The sequence below is a fragment of the Aptenodytes forsteri genome, unplaced genomic scaffold (genome assembly GCF_000699145.1).
Source record: "Aptenodytes forsteri isolate BGI_AS27 unplaced genomic scaffold, ASM69914v1 Scaffold414, whole genome shotgun sequence".
In the NCBI taxonomy this organism is placed as follows: domain Eukaryota; kingdom Metazoa; phylum Chordata; class Aves; order Sphenisciformes; family Spheniscidae; genus Aptenodytes; species Aptenodytes forsteri.
Genome location: NW_008794579.1, coordinates 332,220 through 351,259, shown reverse-complemented (window position 1 = coordinate 351,259; position 19,040 = coordinate 332,220). Strand labels below are relative to the sequence as shown.

The 19,040-nt window shown below is 37.3% G+C and overlaps 1 protein-coding gene across 1 annotated transcript in view; it reads left to right on the top strand.

The window, feature by feature from the left end:
• LOC103893362 (protein eyes shut homolog) overlaps positions 1–19,040 on the top strand; it is a 949,231-nt gene that overhangs the window by 625,864 nt on the left and 304,327 nt on the right. The window contains 3 exon segments of the mRNA XM_019470252.1: positions 3,684–3,808; positions 12,995–13,176; positions 13,178–13,245. Coding sequence (XP_019325797.1) covers positions 3,684–3,808; positions 12,995–13,176; positions 13,178–13,245 — 375 coding nt within the window.

Here is a 19,040-nt window from a genome sequence, read left to right as displayed (position 1 = left end):
GAAGGACATGGACCTGTTGGAGTGAGTCCAGAGGAGGGCCATGAAGATGATCAGAGGGCTAGAGCACCTCTCCTCTGAAGACAGACTGAGAGAGTTGGGGTTGTTCAGCCTGGAGAAGAGAAGGCTTTGGGGAGACCTCATTGCAGCCTTTCAATACTTAAAGGGAGCTTATAAGAAAGATGGGGACAGACATTTTAGTAGGGCCTGTTGCAATAGGACAAGAGACAACGGTTTTAAACTGAAAGAGGGCAGATTTAGATTAGATATGAGGAAGAAATTTTTTACAATGAGGGTGGTGAGGCACAGGAACAGGTTGCCCAGAGAGGTGGTAGATGCCCCATCCGTGGAATTGTTCAAGGCCAGGCTGGACGGGGCATTGAGCAACCCGGTCTAGTGGAAAGTGTCCCTGCCCATGGCAGGGGGCGTTGGAACTAGATGATCTTTAAGGTCCCTTCCAACACAAACCATTCTATGATTCTATGAAAATCAGACTTTATTTTACATATTTTTTCATTCTGAAGTGTCCCTAAGGTAACTGATTTAAAAAAAAAAAGAAAGCGTGCAAGACACTGAAGCAAGAGTGTGTGTGTGTGTGCGTGCTCGTGTAATGAGAGTCAATATGGACACTTTATTCATTTGTTTAATCAGTACTGAGGAATGATACTCTAATACGTAAGTCTTAAATGGAAGTATTTTTGGCTTACTAGAGCCTAATTAATTTTAGGCCTAACTTGCTGACAGATTAATATTTTTATAGCAACATTATTTTACGTCTAAGAGATACTCAATAATCCAGAAAGACACTATACTCCTGATGTATGAACCGCTGAGTGAAAAATTTCTGGGCTTTGCCATATAGAGGGTCAGAATTCATGATCATAACGGTCCCTTCTGATCTTAAAAGTCTGAGTCATGACGTTTTTTCAGTACTATATATCTTTTTTCCTTTCAGCACAGTTACACAATGGAAATTTCACATGGATAAAACTGTATGTCCTCTCACTCTACCTGGTACTGCATATGGCCATATATCACTTCACCAATACATATGACTTAAAAACTTAAAAGATATATTTTTCTATCATTACAGTGCCTCACACAGAATACATTGTCAAGTTCAAAATTTTTCTCCTTATTTTTAAAGTTAGTAATACTTTAAATATATTTGAATATAGACATTTAAAAATTGCTTGCCAGCCAAGGACTGTAACTGCTGTCTCTATGCAACTGTACATGGAAATGCTTGGTATAAGTAGAAGAAGCTTCTCTGTGGCCTTGGAACTCACTCCTGCTGCTAACATGTTTTAAACACCTTCCAACCCAAGTGTAAACTGCCCTTCTTTTACATGTCTTTTAATAATAGCATTCATTAGTGGGGGTGAAAGATCTCTACATTATTTCTCCACCAGGAAAAGACACAGTGAAGGAACCACATGCATTAGGTATATGCATCATGGTTACATATCTTGTTTTTTTTTAATTAATGTGGTATTTTCAAATGTTATTTGAGTCTCTGAAACAGCTGAAGAGATGAGAAGGTTACAACTCAGAAAAGGAGTGAATTTGGAGAGGCAAGGGAACTTTTGGGAGGAATAGCTTTTTGGACAGTTGCACAACTGAAGAAAGGGATTAGAAGATAAAGAAAAATTATCTTCCAGAGACAGAAAAAAGAAATGCTTAGAACAAATCTGCTTTTGTTGCAGGCTACTACTATTCACATATGATAGGTCTTGGATTTCTCTGCTAACTTTCACCTATAGAAATATGGAGACGGGACTGAGTATTTTTGGGTCTGTAAAGGCAACTATGGGAAAGAACTTTCCACAAGGCAGAAAGTCTGAGATATCCAACAACAGATCCACAGTTGTAATTTAATGAAATGCAAAAGGGATAGCGGCAAGACAGAAGTAGGAACAAGGCAGATGATTGCAGCTTTCCAAAAACTTCCAGAGAACAAAATGAAGCATGTGGTGACAGCATATGATACCAGAAAGGGGAAATTATTTAGCTCTGACAAATCTATTCTGTAATGGATCATGAATTTTGTCAGCTACCGTCCCAGTAGCAGGCCCCATACCCTCAGAATAATAGATGCATGTTCAGGATCTGTAGCTGCAGCTGCAGGCTGTTCAGGTGCAGAAGCAGCACAGAGAGATGTAAACTGTATTCTAACAGCATCTCAGACAGCTCAAAAGCAGCAACAGCAGCCATTGGAACTAATAGCAGCCTCACAGCTGAGGTCTTTAGCTGAGGCAGGCTGCACTTCTACCAGGGCAACTAAAGCAGGACTGGAATGTAACTGGTGGGTCCATTTGACACATGCTCTGAGGCAAATGCAGGACAGGGGCAACTAGATTTATATCAGCTGAAGACTGCTGTTTTTTTGGGGGCTGTGGGAGTTTGTTTATAAATGGGAAAATTTAATTGGAGAAATTACAAATCTGTAATGGGTGATGGGAGTATCATGGCAGAAGGTCTGATGTTCTTCAATAGCTTGCCATATTTTACAAAATTCTGGGTTTGTATTTACCAAGCAAATGGGCTGCTTCCAGTTCAGCTTAACCTCCAAGGAGCAAGTTCAGGACAGGCTGAATTACATGATCTAAAAAACAGCTTCCAGATCAGTTTTTGGCCTCTAATTTATGGGTGTACTAAGTTGTAAAGGAGATTTTTATAAGAAATGTGTATTAACAAAAATGCCAGTAAACTGAGTATTGAAGTATAAGAAGATGGTACTCTGATGTTATTAAAACACAACTTAACCTCCAAGGAGCAAGTTCAGGACAGGCTGAATTACATGATCTAAAAAACAGCTTCCAGATCAGTTTTTGGCCTCTAATTTATGGGTGTACTAAGTTGTAAAGGAGATTTTTATAAGAAATGTGTATTAACAAAAATGCCAGTAAACTGAGTATTGAAGTATAAGAAGATGGTACTCTGATGTTATTAAAACACAAACCTGTATTTACTCAAAAATTGTCTTCCACATTGATCTGGTACAGTAATCTGTCCCAGAGTTTCTCTTTTAAACTTTTTCCCTTTATTTTGTTTTGTGTAACTGTGACTATTGTCATCTATCTAAACCTCTAGTTTTCCTTCCCCAGTGTGGCAATAATGCACAAATGTAATGAACAGGACAAAAAGGTCAAAAATTAAGATAGAAAATTCCATACTCTTTCCATTTAAATTTTGGAAAAAATATGGCTTTGGTTGCACTATGCAGATCTAGAATGAGATAAGAAGTTTTCAGGGAGCGTTTAACCCTTGCCAGTTCTTAGCTACAAGAGAGAGCAATACAGATAATTCTGTAGGTGAAGGGCAACCTATCAAGTAAGTTAATTCAGTAATGGAAGAATATATTCAGGTTTTACTCTTATTTTCTTAGTTACGTTTCTACAGAAATAGAAGACAGCAAATATTAACTTCTCTAATAGATGTTCAGTAGAGTGTAACTGTAAAGTCCATATAGTATGGTTGTATTTCTTTATTGTTAAACTATTTCTTTTCTTTTTTCTACTTTGAGAAACCACTGCCCCAAACAGTCCATACCTATCCTATACTATATATTTTTATATATGTGAGGATTGATTATAGTTACCTATAGGTTTTTTTGATTGACACAGAATAAATTGATTTATATTTTAATGGGTCTTGATTTTGGGGTCTTTTTTTTTTCCTGACAGGATGGGAAGGCCTCCATTGTGAGTTGGATGTTGATGAGTGCATATCCAACCCCTGCATACATGGTATCTGTGTTCAGAAGGACCCCAGCTTTGGTTATTCCTGTTTTTGCAAGCCTGGATTTGTGGTGAGATGCTGACATTCTTTCTTCTTCTTCCCTTAACCTGATTATTCATTGTTGCACAGAAAATACTGTATATAATCCCTTTCCTTTTTAACCTCACTCAGACAAAACCCGGCCTTGCTGAAAAATACAGTTTTTTAGTAACTGTTCTTTGTTTATTTGTTTGTTTTACTAACAGAAGCTCTAATATTCCAGAGAAATAGTTATCCAATATCCACAAAAAGTGGAAAAGTATGAGTGTATATAATGGCTTTGTCAGTTGTCAGAGTAAATTATTATTATTAAACACTAATTAATGTTTTTCTTACATACCAATTAATATTTTTGTTTCACATAGCAATTAATATTTTTACATACTAAGATAACTCATACTTGCAACTATTGCATACAGACAGATATTTTGAAAACAAGAAGTTCCCTGAAACTAAATCAAACAATTCCTTTGAAAGCTTGACCCTGTGGGCTTTGGTCCTATGTTTTGTTCTCTCTGTTAAACATACCAAAAGAATCCTTTGAGGGTGGCTAAATGCCAGTGCTGTATTCATCTGAGGTTGATATTTCCATGCTGCCATCACCTTTTTATGCCAGTTCTCTCTGTAGTTGAAGACAGGCAGTTGATACCTACAATTTGAGCTTGTGCTTTACCTCATCACACTTCAGGTTTAACTTAATAGTATCATTTAATAGTTTGGGGTTAGTAACAAGGAGAGAAAGGAGTACATGGTTTTTTAATATTTTTTTTTCTTACTTCAGTAATTCTTATCTCTACAACTCCAAGCTTGAAATTGTTATTTGAATGCCTTTTCTTTATAAATGATGACAGTGATGGTTATTTTAATATCTATGCACCATTTATTTGGTATATTTATGTTTGTAAAATAGAAAGAACAGATCATTGCAAGTAAGATTGAGATTTACCTTCATAGATTCTGTGCAACCAAGTCAAGAAGCAAATAAGTAACTTTTCAGACATTAGCCAGTTTCAGGGCTTCTTTCTACAGTCAACAAAGGAAAAACTAACCAAGCAATAAAATGGAAAAAAAAGTTTTTCTAAAAAGTGAAAAAAACTTCTGTCTTCAGTTATTGCCAGGCACCATATTAATCTCTGTCCCATGCCCATTCTCTCAAGGGGATCCCCGGCACAGCTGGGGATGCTAGCATATGTCAAGGAGCACAAGTGTTAAGTGGGCTGCTCCACAAGGGAAGGCAGGCCAGGAGCCAAGGATAGCAGCAAGGTAGGCAGGGGCAATGACGTTACAGGCAAGGGGTGGAGTCCCACAGTACCCAAACAAGGATAGCAAAGCAAGACCAGTGATGGTGGTAACCATCCAAAAAGTTCTTCCAAAAGTCCAGGTGCTGCCAGGCAAGCCCATGATCACAAGGCAGATCTAAGGTTAAGCCAGAAAGTCAAGGCAGCAAGGCAAGCTCAGGATCAACATAGTGCTGGGCTTACTATAGCAAGCTTTAACTTTATTGTAAGCTCAATCAAAGATCAAGGGCAAGGGCCTGAGCTTAAATGCAGCTTCTGAGCTCAGGTATGAATGCCCCAAGTGAGACATGTCACACATCTTTCTCACAGCTTAGCTCTTTTCACTGCAGGCTGATCTGAGGTTGCATAGCTGCACCGTATCAGAGCTGTCCTTCTTCACACACACCCCTAAACATTCAGAGTGGAACTTGCAATTCTAATCAAACTTCATACCAAGTGCTCCATCCTTAGTAGTACATTAGGAAAAGGCAGTCTTTGTGTGGTATAAACATGGCATCAGATAATCGAAGCCTTTATAAGTTACCTTTATGGGTAACTGAAACTGCCATATTTTCAGGAAGTTTACATCCACTTCCAAAATAAGAGGTTATGAGTTCCCTAACACAAAACATTCTGTGACTCTGTGATTCTATGATCATGATTCTGAGACTAGTAGGTTCTCTATTTATGTAAGATATCCCTATAGAAATCCACACAGAAAGGATTGTGTGGAGGCAGAGATTTTCTCTAAATAAAGTAATACAGGGAGGATAAAGGTCAGTTTGAATGTGGCAGTAGATTCATATTTCACTGCAGGTCAGTTATCTAGTGTACTAATACTAATGTGGCTGAATTCCACAAGTATTTTAACTTCTGTGAAGAAAACAGAGGGTAAATGAGGAAAATTATAAAACACTCATTGGAGTGGATTATTTGATTCTGTGAGCTGTCCCAAGTTCTCTCCTTCACACAGCAGCCGGTGCTAGAGTTAACAATTGTCCTCTTGAGAACACAACACAAAGGCATTTTATTTTTACAGACAGTTTAAAGCATTCAGTGTTTCAGATTGATGATGGAATAGTTTAGATACAGCTATGTTCATTTCAGTTAAGATCTTGATTTGTTTCAGCAAGTAAAGTAGCTTAGTAAGATACTTTCAAGAAGGTGCTGGATAGCCCAATAGTTGAGGTTGGAAGGGAGCTCAGATGATCATGTAGTCCAACTTCCTCCTCAAAGCAGGGTCAGCTACAGCAGGTTGCCCACAACCACATACAATGGGGTTTTAAATATCTCCAAGGATAGACTCCATAACCTCTCTGGGCAACCTGTTCCAGTGCTCAGTCATCCTCACAATGAAAAAGTGCTTCCTTATATTCAGAAAGATTTTCCTGTATTTCAGCTTTTACCCATTGTCCCTTCTCCTGTCAGTGGGCACCAGTGAGAACAGTCTAGCTCTGTCTTCCTTATAGCCTCCCATCAGGTGTTAATAAACATTGATGAGAACCCAGACCCTAAGCCTTCTGTTTTCCAGGTTAAACAAATTCCAGCTCTCTCCACCTTTCCCATATGAGAGATGCCTCAGCCTTTAAAATTCTCTTTTGGCCCTTTGCTGGTCTGTCTCCAGTAGGTCCATATCTCTCTTGTACTGAGAAGCCCAGAACTGGATGCGGTATTCCAGATGTGGTCTCACCATTGCCGAGTAGATGTGAGGGATCACCTCTCTCAACCTGTTGACAATGGTTTTCCTAATGCAGCCCAGGATTTTACTGGTCGTCTTTGCTACAAGTGCACATTGCTGGCTCGTGCAATTTGTCATCCACCAAGACCCCTAGGTCCTTCTCTGCAAAGCTGCTTTCTAGTGTGTCAGCCCCGAGCATGTACTGGTGCATAGGGTTATTCCACCCCAGTTACAGGACTTTGCATTTCCCTTTACTGAGTTTCCTGAGGTTCCTGTTAGCACACTTCTCCATGCCTCTCGAGGTCAGTATAAATAGCAGCAAACTCATCTGGCATATCAATCACTCCTCCCAATTTTGTCTCACATGAAAACTTCCTGAGGGTGCACTCTGTCCTATCATCCATTACTGAAGAACTTAAGTAGTATTGGACGTAGTATGAACTCATGGGGTACATCATTAATGACTGGCCTCCAGCAGGACTTCATGCTGCTGATCGCTGAACACAGACCTTTGAGCCTAGCAGTTCAGCCAGTTTTCAGTCCATTCATCTGGTCCATACATCACCAGCTTGTCTGTGAAGACGTTATGGCAGAAAGTGTTGAAGGCCTCATTAACGTTGAGATAGGCAACATCCACTGCTCTCTCCTCATCCACTAAGCCAGTCATCTCATCATAGAGGGCTATCGGGTTGGTAAAGCACTATTTCCCCTTCATAGCTCCATGCCAAGTATTTCTAATCATCCCCTTGTCTTTCCTGTGCCTAGAAATGGTTTCCAGGTGTCATTGCTTCGTCAGCTTCCCAGGAATTGAGGTGAGGCTGACTGGCCTGTAGTTCCCTGGATCTTCCGTCTTGCCTTTCTTTAAGACAGGAGTGACATGCTTTCTTCCAGTCACCAGGAATTTCTCCCAGTTGCAGTGACTATTTGCCCACAATTTTGTAAAATCTGTATTTTACCATAAGGTAAAATTGGTTGGTAGGTTGAAAATGGATTTTAATAATGCATATAATCTCACTAAATTTACTGACGGGCTATCCTAAAAAGGAAGAGAGTAGCCCATTAAAATGAATACAATTTTTTTGTAGGGTGCTTTTTACAGAGTAGAATGGCTACAGTTGGTACTTCCTACAGTCCATAGCAACTGCTTTCTTTTTGTCTTCAAAAGCAGGCTGGCATTCAAAATGGGTCAGGTGATGATGAAGGATATATCAGTTGAGTGACACAGTCTTTTTATATGGAAAACAGTCAGACCCTCATGTTAAAATAATTTCATTTTTTTCATTACTTATTTATACTTATCCTACATGAACAACTGTAATGGAGAAAATAAATTATGCTATTTTTTTAGTATTTATTTCTCATAAAAAAATCTTCAGAATGCCAAATAAAACCATCAGAGGAAGCGAAAACCATCAGAGAGGATGCTTACAATCTCTATAAAGAAATTATATTTTCACTCAGTGCAAAATTCATTAGTACAAGTCAGTGTTGCATGATACCGTAGAGACCAAAAGTACAAATAAGTCCAAAAATGGGTTAAAAGGAGGATAAGTTCATCATTATTTAAATTACTCTTCTGAATGTTACCCTGGCTTAGGGAGTCTTTTGATTACTCGTTCCCAGAAGTTAGAATGGTATATTTGGTGAATTATCAGATGCAAACTCTGCTTGTTTTCTTCCTGTATTCTTCCCCAAGTATTCATTAATAGCTCACTGATTATGGAGCTAGATAGATATTTGACCCATGGGAGGCAGCTTTTCTATTAGTACATAGCTTGGACATTAACTGTACAGTATGTTGTAGAACAAGCCCTTACAGAAGAAAAAGTAACAAACCTCTGAAGTAGCTGGAATTTAAGGTGTATTGTCTGCTTTTATTCCATTATTCACTGTTCCATCTTCAGTCCCTAAGATTCCACTATGCTTTGGGAAGTCCACAGCAGAGAAAGAAAATGTGAAAAAAAACAAAACAGAAAAATGTTTAACATACCTGTCTTCAGTATGAAAGATAAGGAGTTAGGGTCTAAACATCTCAAGATGTGTATTTGGTAGGCCCCTGATGGGTTCTGCTTCCTAACCGTGAGCAAGTGTGGGGTGGAAACAATGGAACTCTCGGAGAAGTAAGTATTCAAGGAAGTCCAGCTACAGTGTGTGTTAGGTAAATCTTCTGTAGTCTATGTATGTAATGCTATCTGAAGTATGGATCATAAAGTATGGATCATGAAGTTTCTCATAAATTTTGGGAAGAAAAGCATATCCAGTGGTATATGGAATAAATGTTTACTTTTTAAATGGAAACATCTATAGACATATACCTACTTTTAAATACAGATCTGCAGCATCTGCCTGCATGGAAACTGTTAAAGCATTTACAGACACTTTCAAGGCTATCAAATTTATCTATGACTATTTAATGTACCCTTCATGCACAGTGGAGGTTATCCACATCTGCTTTGTTTCTGTGAGTCATAAAATCATAATCAAATGCTCTTCACCATTACATGTAGTAGTAATAAAATTGCACTAATTTGTCACAGTGAAAGTCAGAATGAAACATAAGTTTTATAGGATTAAGAAAGATTATTAGACAGAAATCTTATTCAAACTGGTCATTTGTGCTGTGTGTGGAATTAGAAGAGAGCAAGGAGGAAATGGTTTTTTATCATTGTATGCAAACCCGACATACAAATTGTCCTGCTGTTCCTTCGTGCTTTGGAATACCGATACAGCGAGTGATTTTATAAGATGCCATGAATTTACCAGATAGCTCACTGCTTGCCAAAACAAATTAAGAACCCGATTGAAACAAGCACGGATGTCTCTAAATCATTCCAAAAACCTCAATTTAACCTCTTCCATTTTAAATAGTGAAAGATTTAAACTACTTGTAAGAAAATTAATTTCAGTTTCTAGGTCCGCATTTCTGCCTCTTTCTCTCTTGCACCTCCTATTGTTTCCCAATATCATAGGTAAATTTAACAGACTTGATAGAGATCTCAGAAAATGTAAGTTGCTTGGTTCTGTGTAAATAGCTAGCCAGGTAGACAAGAGAGACTATTTAAGCATCTTGTCTGGGGGAAATGTGCAATGAGCACATGCTTATTGAGTACTAGAGAATTTACTTGAATTTTCTTACATGTGCCCCAGTTGCAGGAGAAGCTTCAGTCAGAAATCATATCTCTTCAATGTTAAACATAAGACACACTTTACAGGATATCAGGCTTCAGTAGTTTATGGTATTCAAAGAACATATTTCTTCAATGCATCAGTGTGATTTGCACTGAGAATTTAATTTCTGAGGCTAACATCATAATACTTCAACATCATTTAAACATTTATGGTGCCAGTTAAGTGGTTTTCACAATATTTTCCTTGGGGATACAAGTATCATATTAATTTTTCACCACTTCCCCCAGTATTCGAAGTGCAAACAAAACCACAGAAGTATAAAATAATGACAGAATGCATGTGTTGAAAGATTACAAGATCTTTGTGCATTGTTTACAGTCTAAATGCTGTTTCAGGCAATAGCAAGCCTTTTCTGGATCTAGCAGGTGATTTGGGATACAATTTGAGATGCAGATATGTAAATTCATGTAGGTGCTTATCTGTGCACTGAGTATCTATATTCACATTATTCTAAATGGAAACCTAGTTGATATGGTCAGTGCAGCCTAAAGGGTTGTTTGACTGCCCAGACACCTAAAGACTAAATCTAGGTGTCTGATCCCATTTTGAGGTTTGCCCAGCTTCCTGCTACCACACAGAAGGCTGGGAGTTTTCTGCGGATTTTGTGTTACATCTGCCAACACCATCTAGCTGCCTCAGAGATATGAGAGCATCCCAAAATAATTTGGTTTCCAAATCCAGTCCTGGGTCTATATTAGGGTGATTGATTAGCTTCTGGAGCTTTCTTGACCTTGACTAAAAGTGTGATTTGGTTGTGTAACCATAAGCACCTAATACTATTTGAAACAGTCTATAGAGTATCCACTATACCTTCATACAGCAGTTAGAATGACACAGGACCTGTGTGAAACCTACAATTCCTGGTTTGTCAGCTGGGACTCAGACAGGATACCCAGCAATTCCAAAAGTCATACTAGACACCCACGTTTAAGCGGTAAACTCCCTCAGAAACTGTACTGATTTTAATAGGAGTTCAGACACCTAAATTTGAATGTCTCAGTCTTAAACCAAATCCCAAACTTTATGTCTGTGCTGCTAAATGAAAAAACAGAGAACATTTCCAGACAGTGAAGCTCACTGAATGATGTATATAGCTAGATGTAGACATACAGATGTAGATGTCATGAACTTGCTAGACCAGGTCTGGTGTGGTTTTGACATGAGCCAACAAACACTTCCTCAAACAATTCTAACTCATCCCTGAGATATTTATACCTTCTTCTTATCAACAAATGACCTAGAAGACACCCATTTCAAAGACTTAGATTCAAATATTGACCCCACTGCTAGTTTTTAATTTTCAGACCCTTTCTGGGCTGGCTTTATGGAATTTTCGTCTGACAGAATAAATAGTTTGCTAATACATAAGCAGTAAAATTTTGATTTCTCCACTATTTATGTGTCTTCTGTCTTTGTGTCAAAAAAAAAAAAGGCAGAACAATTTTACAGTAGTTAGAGGCAAGATTGAAAATTGAGATTTATGCACTGCACCAGCTAGCTTCCAGAAGTTCTCTTTACAGTTTTGCATTATTTTCCAGGCTTCTTATGACATCTATTAAGAGAAGGCAGGAAACTGAGCTGGCAAATTAGAAGCCTCAAGGAGGAGATCAGGCTTACTCCTTTCCTTCAAAGAGAGGGAAACATCTCCCTCTAGCTAGCATTCTTTATTTTGAAAATAGGACTTGGATGCTTAAGACATTTTAGTCACCAAAAGGTGATTGCAGGATATTTGTTACACCTAATCACCAGTGGTTTGGGGTTGCCAAGGCCTGACAATATGGTTGGCCTCAAGGCTATCTCTGTCAGCAGTTGTCTAAAGCAGCAGATGGTAAGAGGCAGCAAAACAGCTAAAACTGTGGTTATATTACATAGCCTGGAAATGGCGATGAAAAAATCATGAACAAGCCCATTCAAAAAATCCATAGATTATTACCAAAGCTAATGTGTGGTTGTGTGTGGTTATGTGCCAGATGGTATGTTGTCAGAGATGCATGTCTTTCAGGGATGACACTGTGCATATTTTACATGGCTATCCAGGTATGTAGGATCCTTCTAGGTTAGCTAAATTAGGTGTATCTTTTCACATAGCCCATTAGTGCATTACAACAGAAGTGAAAATAAAACGAACCCAGGCCTCACTTCAGCATATATTTATTTCACACTTCAAGAATGCGTTTAATTCACATAATTATTGCTGTAAAAGAAATGCATTATTTCTTGCCTTTTTTACAGACCACTGAATAAGAATATTTTTAATTTATTACTAGGAAGGATATTTCAGGCTTCCCATGAATTGTTAGTCTTGATAAAAAATAAAAAGTAAGTGCTAGGTCCAATTTGAGACTACCAATACATTTTTTCTTTTCTAAGAGCTATCTGTGAACTTAATGTATTAACAAGGTGCTGTGTGAAGATTTGGTAACAACAGGCAACAAATACTGAGCTACGGTGTACGAAAAGAAAGAACATTAACTTGACAGTTAGAACAAACTGTAGGATTTTAGACAGCTAAGTTCTCTGTTTTCTGTATAACTACTAACTGAAGGTGATTACTTTAACTACTTTTTATTACTGGTGACGATACTATCTTTTATACTTTGCAATTACAAATCTGTGGGGAAATTTTTTTTATTGATAATTTGTAATACTAAGTCTGAATCAAAATATCATTTAGTTAAAATTTAAAATATGCAACTATATTATTAAATTAGTTAAGCAATATTTTCCACATTATTAGATTTGCTTTTAAAAGTGTGGACAGCTTAATATAAGCAAACAACATCTTAGAATCAAAGGAAAGCAATAATTTGAACTAACGTGACTATGAAATGCAAATTGCCTTCAAAAATGGCTTTTTTAAAATTCTCTTTCAGGGACGAAGCTGTGAGCTTAATTACAATGATTGCCTTATACAGTCCTGCTCCACTGGGTTTCTTTGTGTTGATGGAATAAACAATATCACCTGTTTACCTACTATCCCCCAAAGCAAGAAAACTGTCACTGAATTGGCTGAAGAGTTTCCTGCTGAGACCAAATTGCCTTCAAAAATGGCTTTTTTAAAATTCTCTTTCAGGGACGAAGCTGTGAGCTTAATTACAATGATTGCCTTATACAGTCCTGCTCCACTGGGTTTCTTTGTGTTGATGGAATAAACAATATCACCTGTTTACCTACTATCCCCCAAAGCAAGAAAACTGTCACTGAATTGGCTGAAGAGTTTCCTGCTGAGACTTTAGACAATGACTTTCTGTCAGCCCCGTGTGGCTTTGGAACTTTGGTCTAAACATGCTTCTCCTGATTTTCATACAGGAGAGGTGTCCCAAGGTAAGTAGAAAAAGCTTCTGAGTAATGCATATATCAAACTTCTTTCCTTGTTAGTGCTTTTTAAATGGTAAGAATATTCAAAATGTATTCATTTTCTTCTTAAGAATGTTGTTTTCTGCTTCCTGTACTTTTCTATTCTTTTTATTTAATCCATCATCCTTTCTTAATTGTGCTTAAATGTAACTGGAAAATTACTCTTTTCTCTCAAAATAATTTTTCCCAGCATCTTACACATCCAGTAAGGAAAACTGCACTTTCTCTTAGCTTGGTTTTCAGTTTGCTTTGCTAGAGTGTACAATTTCATATGCCTCATATTGTGTTCAGTTCTTTCTGACCCTGATGCCAATCTTCCCTCCTTCCTTTGCTAGTCAGCAGCAGAAAGATAATTTGCCTTACTCCATGGGGACTTTGGTTTTCCTTTTCTAGTTCACAACTTTTCTGAGTGCTTCCTTTTCTATGCATCTAGATGGTTTTTTCACTAAAATATCTGGAACAAGCCTCTCAACATCTCTGCCATTCTAACCGTTCATAGTGATGTTTTTGGGAAGCTAAAAAATTGCCTATGCTGTTATCTTTAAGATATTTGAAGAAAAGTCAACACTAACAGAAGTGCAACATTTTATTTTGAAGATTGTACCTTCATTGTGGCCTGTTCATTTTACTAAATCTAGGTATTATACAGACAGCTTGTATATAAGGCATCCTCTTTACGGTTAGTTTCAGAATTTTTTGCTTATATACTCTTTCAAAGTAATTACTTGTATAAGAAATAAGCCAGGAGTCCTGTTTTTTAATTTGGGTAAATAAGTTTTACTGAATATTTGATTTCTGTACAGACTAGTCTTTTGGGGATATACCTAAGCTTTTGTTGCATTCTTAATAGGTAATATTCCTTCTTGATGTAAGTAATGACACTGAGTGAAATGCAGTTACATCTGTGTATCTTCCAAAATATCATGTCAGCTAGTTTGCTGATGTTCTCAATGGATAAGATTTGTAATTAATTCATTTTATATTGATTCACAGTAGCAGTCTGATTTAGAAAATTTAATACTTCTGTTCTGAGCAGTGCCACTTATTCTGATGCTGTCCCTCATAGAGAATATGAATAATGGGAAGGTTTGCATTTACTCAATTCTTGAGGTCACTAAAACCGCTTCTACACTTTTATTAAGAATATGATTTACAGAGTTGTATTTGTCTGCTATATAATACTTTGGTAAGACTGAATGAGGTTTTGGTGGCCATGTAATTTGCTGCAGACTCAGTCCAGGGCCAAAGTTGTTCATTTTTTCTTTTCTTTTATGTGTGGGTTTTTTGTTGTCTTCTTTTTTTTTTACATTTTTATTCTTAAAGGTCTGAAAAAGGCAGATATTTTCAGCTGTGGGATACTTATGACCACTAATTTGGCTAAAATGAATTATGGACTAGGAGGACTAATTGCCACTGGAGAGTCTTCAACAGTATTCAGGATAGTAACCTCAACAGATGTTCTCTCTTCACACTTTCTTGGTTCTGCTGTTCAGGGCTCGGTAAAAATAAAGTCTAATATCACACCTGTACCATATGTGGCTACTGATATTTCCATAGATTTAAGGTCAGTACCTCTTCCCCAGCGTAATTATGGTACAATCTCATTTATCACTAGTTCCTTAAAGACACTTTCTGTTTTCCCTACACAAGTTGCATCATTAGAGCAGCACCAGACTGTTGCTTTATCTGCAACAAACATGATTTCAGTAATTGTAACATACCAGGGGCTGAAACAGAATTAAACGGTGAGTCATTACTCTCCTGTGGATTACGGTTTACAACTGATTCTAGAAGCGCAACTTCAGTTCTCTCTAGGTTGCCTCAAAAGGGTCCTGAAGAATTGTCAGGTGTCTTTTCAGCATCAGAAGAGCAGTTGAGATTACGAAGTCCTTCAATAATTTCTCATTCCCCTACTAAGATATATATTTAAAACCAGATATCTTTCCTTAGTTTTTTAGTTAGTCATGAAACTCAAATGCAGACACCTCTTCCTAGTGAATATCTGGCTATTACTGCTTCATCTATCAGCCAGAGACTCACAGACATCAAATCACAGGCTGCTGATTCTTTAAGTGAGTTAAGCCAAATATGTGCAACATGTTCTATGACTGGAATAAAACTGATGAATTCTCAGACCAAGTTGTGCATAGCAAACAGTCCCCATTTTATGAGATGTTTTGGATGAACTCAGTGATATTAACCAGCTGGTACACGCTAATGGGAGCTACTGCTATTGCTTCTAGGTATTTATTTTCTTCATCTAACAAAATAACATAATCAGTGGAGTTCACAAAACTGTCAGCCTTGCATCCCACTACAGGAAATACACACACATCTCCGATTGGTAGAACTGTCTGTTCTGCCTTTTCCTTCACAAGAGTCAGATACTCATTTTTCATGTTTTGATTCATATTGTCTGACTATTTTTCCTTCAAAGACCATCTCTTTATAATCATAATTTTCATCACTTATGTCCTTTAAAGAGATAAATATAGACTTGACAAAATGATTAACTACTATTGAGCAGCTGACAACAGAGGAAATTCAACAATTACTGCAGTCAAAACTGCATGATCCAGTTATGGAGATATATCATTCATTAAGTCAGGGTACTTTTTTAAATGTTCAGCTGAGTAGTGTATTTCAAGAACTACTTTTAACCCACATAGTAAATAGTAGTTCTGAGTTCAAAACATATCTACTGATAAATGCAGGTGAGATTCTTAAAATATTTTCAGAAACAATCTGGTCAATTGTTCTTGATTTATACGTTCTGCCTACAAAAACTTTAGGTATAGACTTACTGATGGATACCCTGGAAAGCTGTCATTATTTGAATCTTCTAGTGACGAGTTATCTTACTTGGTTTTATCTGCACAGGCCTCATCTGTGCAAACAGAAATTTGTAAAATGTTAGTGACAAAGCATTTATCTTTACATACCTGTTATCCTACTTTAAGTTCTGCCTTACAAGAATGTTAGCAATGTTGTACTGAAACATATGAGATGAGCAGACACTACTGCTGTGTATGATAAGGAACTCCTCATGAATCTAAACACTTTTACCTAGACTTCACAGTATATCTGCAGTGAATTCAGTTTCTGGCCTTTACCAGCTGATGTTATCCTTTGACTTTCTCATTTCTATTCAGACAACTTTTTGAGGTGGTGGGGTGTTTTTATACAAAGATAAAAGTGTCTGTCAAGGTTGCCAGGTGCTTGAAAGAGATTTATTGTAATCAGGCAGCAGCCTGTTCAATGGATACAGCACCTGCTGCTGTACCTGACACAGATGGTTATTCTTCACGTTCTGCCACGTAGGCTACTAGATCAATATAGAAGCAGGTTGGAGGCTGCTATAATGCTGGCAGGCAATCAGCAACTGAACAGTTTCACTTCACTACAGTAAAGTTTTCAGGATTTCAGGTGTAGCTTTCATCATACATATAAATTCAGGAGATATCTCTATGGTTACAGTATATGAGTATGATCATGTATGTGTGTATATCATACATACATATGAGTACGATTATTAAGATTTTTGAATGTAAAATAAGTATACAGAAAAATGTATTTTTGTCTCTTGAGAGAATCATTTTTACATATAATATAATATAATTAACTCGCCACTTCTCATGCCAAAATGAGACAGATGATGGTTACATTTTTTGAAAACAGTACTTTTGCAAGAACATTACAACTTTTTCAGAACTAAAGTCAGGGAATTAACACAAAAAAACCTATGAATTCTGGAACTAAATATTAAGGAACATTGATTGGTTTGGACTACATTTTTATACTGCAATTTTATAAAAATTCTTTCTACAGAATGAATACCCATCAAGCCAAGGAGAGGTTTTTTACTTTTATTGCTTTTCATTCTTTGCTTGGGGGTTTATGCAGGAAAAAATGGTTTTATTCCATCAATTTAAAGCACACAGAAAGTTTAAAAAGGATTCTAGACTATGAAAGATATGTATAAAAAGGTGCCAAAAGACAAGTAAAAAATTTTTTTTTTGGTATGGAATAACAGTTTTTTTTCCTGTGAATGCTTGTCCGTGTAGATTTCATTCTCAGTATGCATACATAAGCACACAGATCAAATTCTTTCTGCCAGAAGTGCCTCCTGATACTGTGCCTGCACTCATGAGGTCAAGTTGTCCAAGCATAACACTGTGCATTCCCAACAGATCAAGATATGAATCAACATGGAAATAAATCCCAAGCTCCACATCTAGTGGATAACTACTGGCTTAAAAAGGTTCCCTCAGAACTAGCGAAGAAAAATGTGTTTTAGGTTTTAACAAAGTCTGTTAATCTCTTTTTTTTCTTATTCTTTGATTCTTTGATACCCTCAGTGTGAAGTATATTTGCACGGACTATGCCATACACTTTCTAAATGTTTCTTTCAATTCCTGTGACTTGTTTGGCACCATATGAACTCTTTGGGGTCCATATTAATCCTGCTTATTGGCTTATACAATATCAAGACAACTAAAAGTCACCAAGATCATAGTATTGCATACCACAGTTTAGTTGACCACCATCTGCTTCCTCTTTGAAAGTGGGAGGCCCAAATATACCAAGAAGAACAGAGTTGACACATACTTTCCTTTCACCTTCCCTGTAAAAGCATCAGAGAGATTTATCTCCTAGTCCTTCCTCTTAAAGAGACTGCCTTAGAAAGCAGAAAAGAGCTTTAGAGCTCACTCCTTGAGTGGAACATCGCTTGGGAGTTAAAGGAAACAGGCATTGCTGCCATGATTCCAGTATCCGTATGTTCAAAATACATGAACATACGTAAGTTATGAGGTACACAGAAAGAGACCTAAAAGGCAATATCTTTCAATATCTTATTTTCCATAGCTGGATCTTTTTTTTGTAGTGGAAAGAATAGATGAGGAAGAACAGTGCATCCGCAGAAGTAATATTTGCCATTGCGTTGATGCATAAGCAAATCTATGCCTTCTTCAATGGAAGAAATAGGACTATTATAAAGCAAAATAAGAAACGCTTTTGTATCAGTAAGATCCTTAATACACTGGGGTATCCATAGTAGAAGAAATGTGTCAAGCTGTTAAACCTGCTGTACACTTCTGTGCTTACTAGACTTAGTGTATTTATTAATAACCCATATTACTAAAATGGGAAAAAAAGACTGATGACCCACCATCGGTAACTTGCATTCTGGGGAAGATGGTTGCTACATACTTTTCATATGTTTTTGTATTGTTATTCTCATCTGACAATGAGTTCATACATTACAGGAAGTTCTAAGAGAGTTTAAAGTAGCAGGGGCTTCTAGAAAAGGGCTATGAGACATGGGGTCTGTTTAGCAGAAAAGTATATTCTTTGGACCGGTCTCCAGGTACGCATTTCAACTACCATACCATTGCTTCTGGCAAATCATGTTTTGTAAATAAATTTGTTCTGAGAAAAATACATGTTTATAGAAAAGCTTTTATGGGACCAGAGGGAATGGTCTAAGTTCTTCATCACATAGAAATGTCTGTTAGCACTCTGCAAAGTTCTGTATGCATGCTTAATATCCCTATACATAATATGACCACGCTCATGTTGATGTGAATATTCTCCTGATCACAATTATCATAGAATCATAGAATAGTTTGGGTTGGAAGGGACCTCTAAAGGTCATCTAGTCCAACAACCATGCCATGGGCAGGGACATCTTCAACTAGATCAGGTTGCTCAGAGCCCCGTCCAGCCTGACCTTGAAGGTTTCCAGGGATGGGGCATCCACC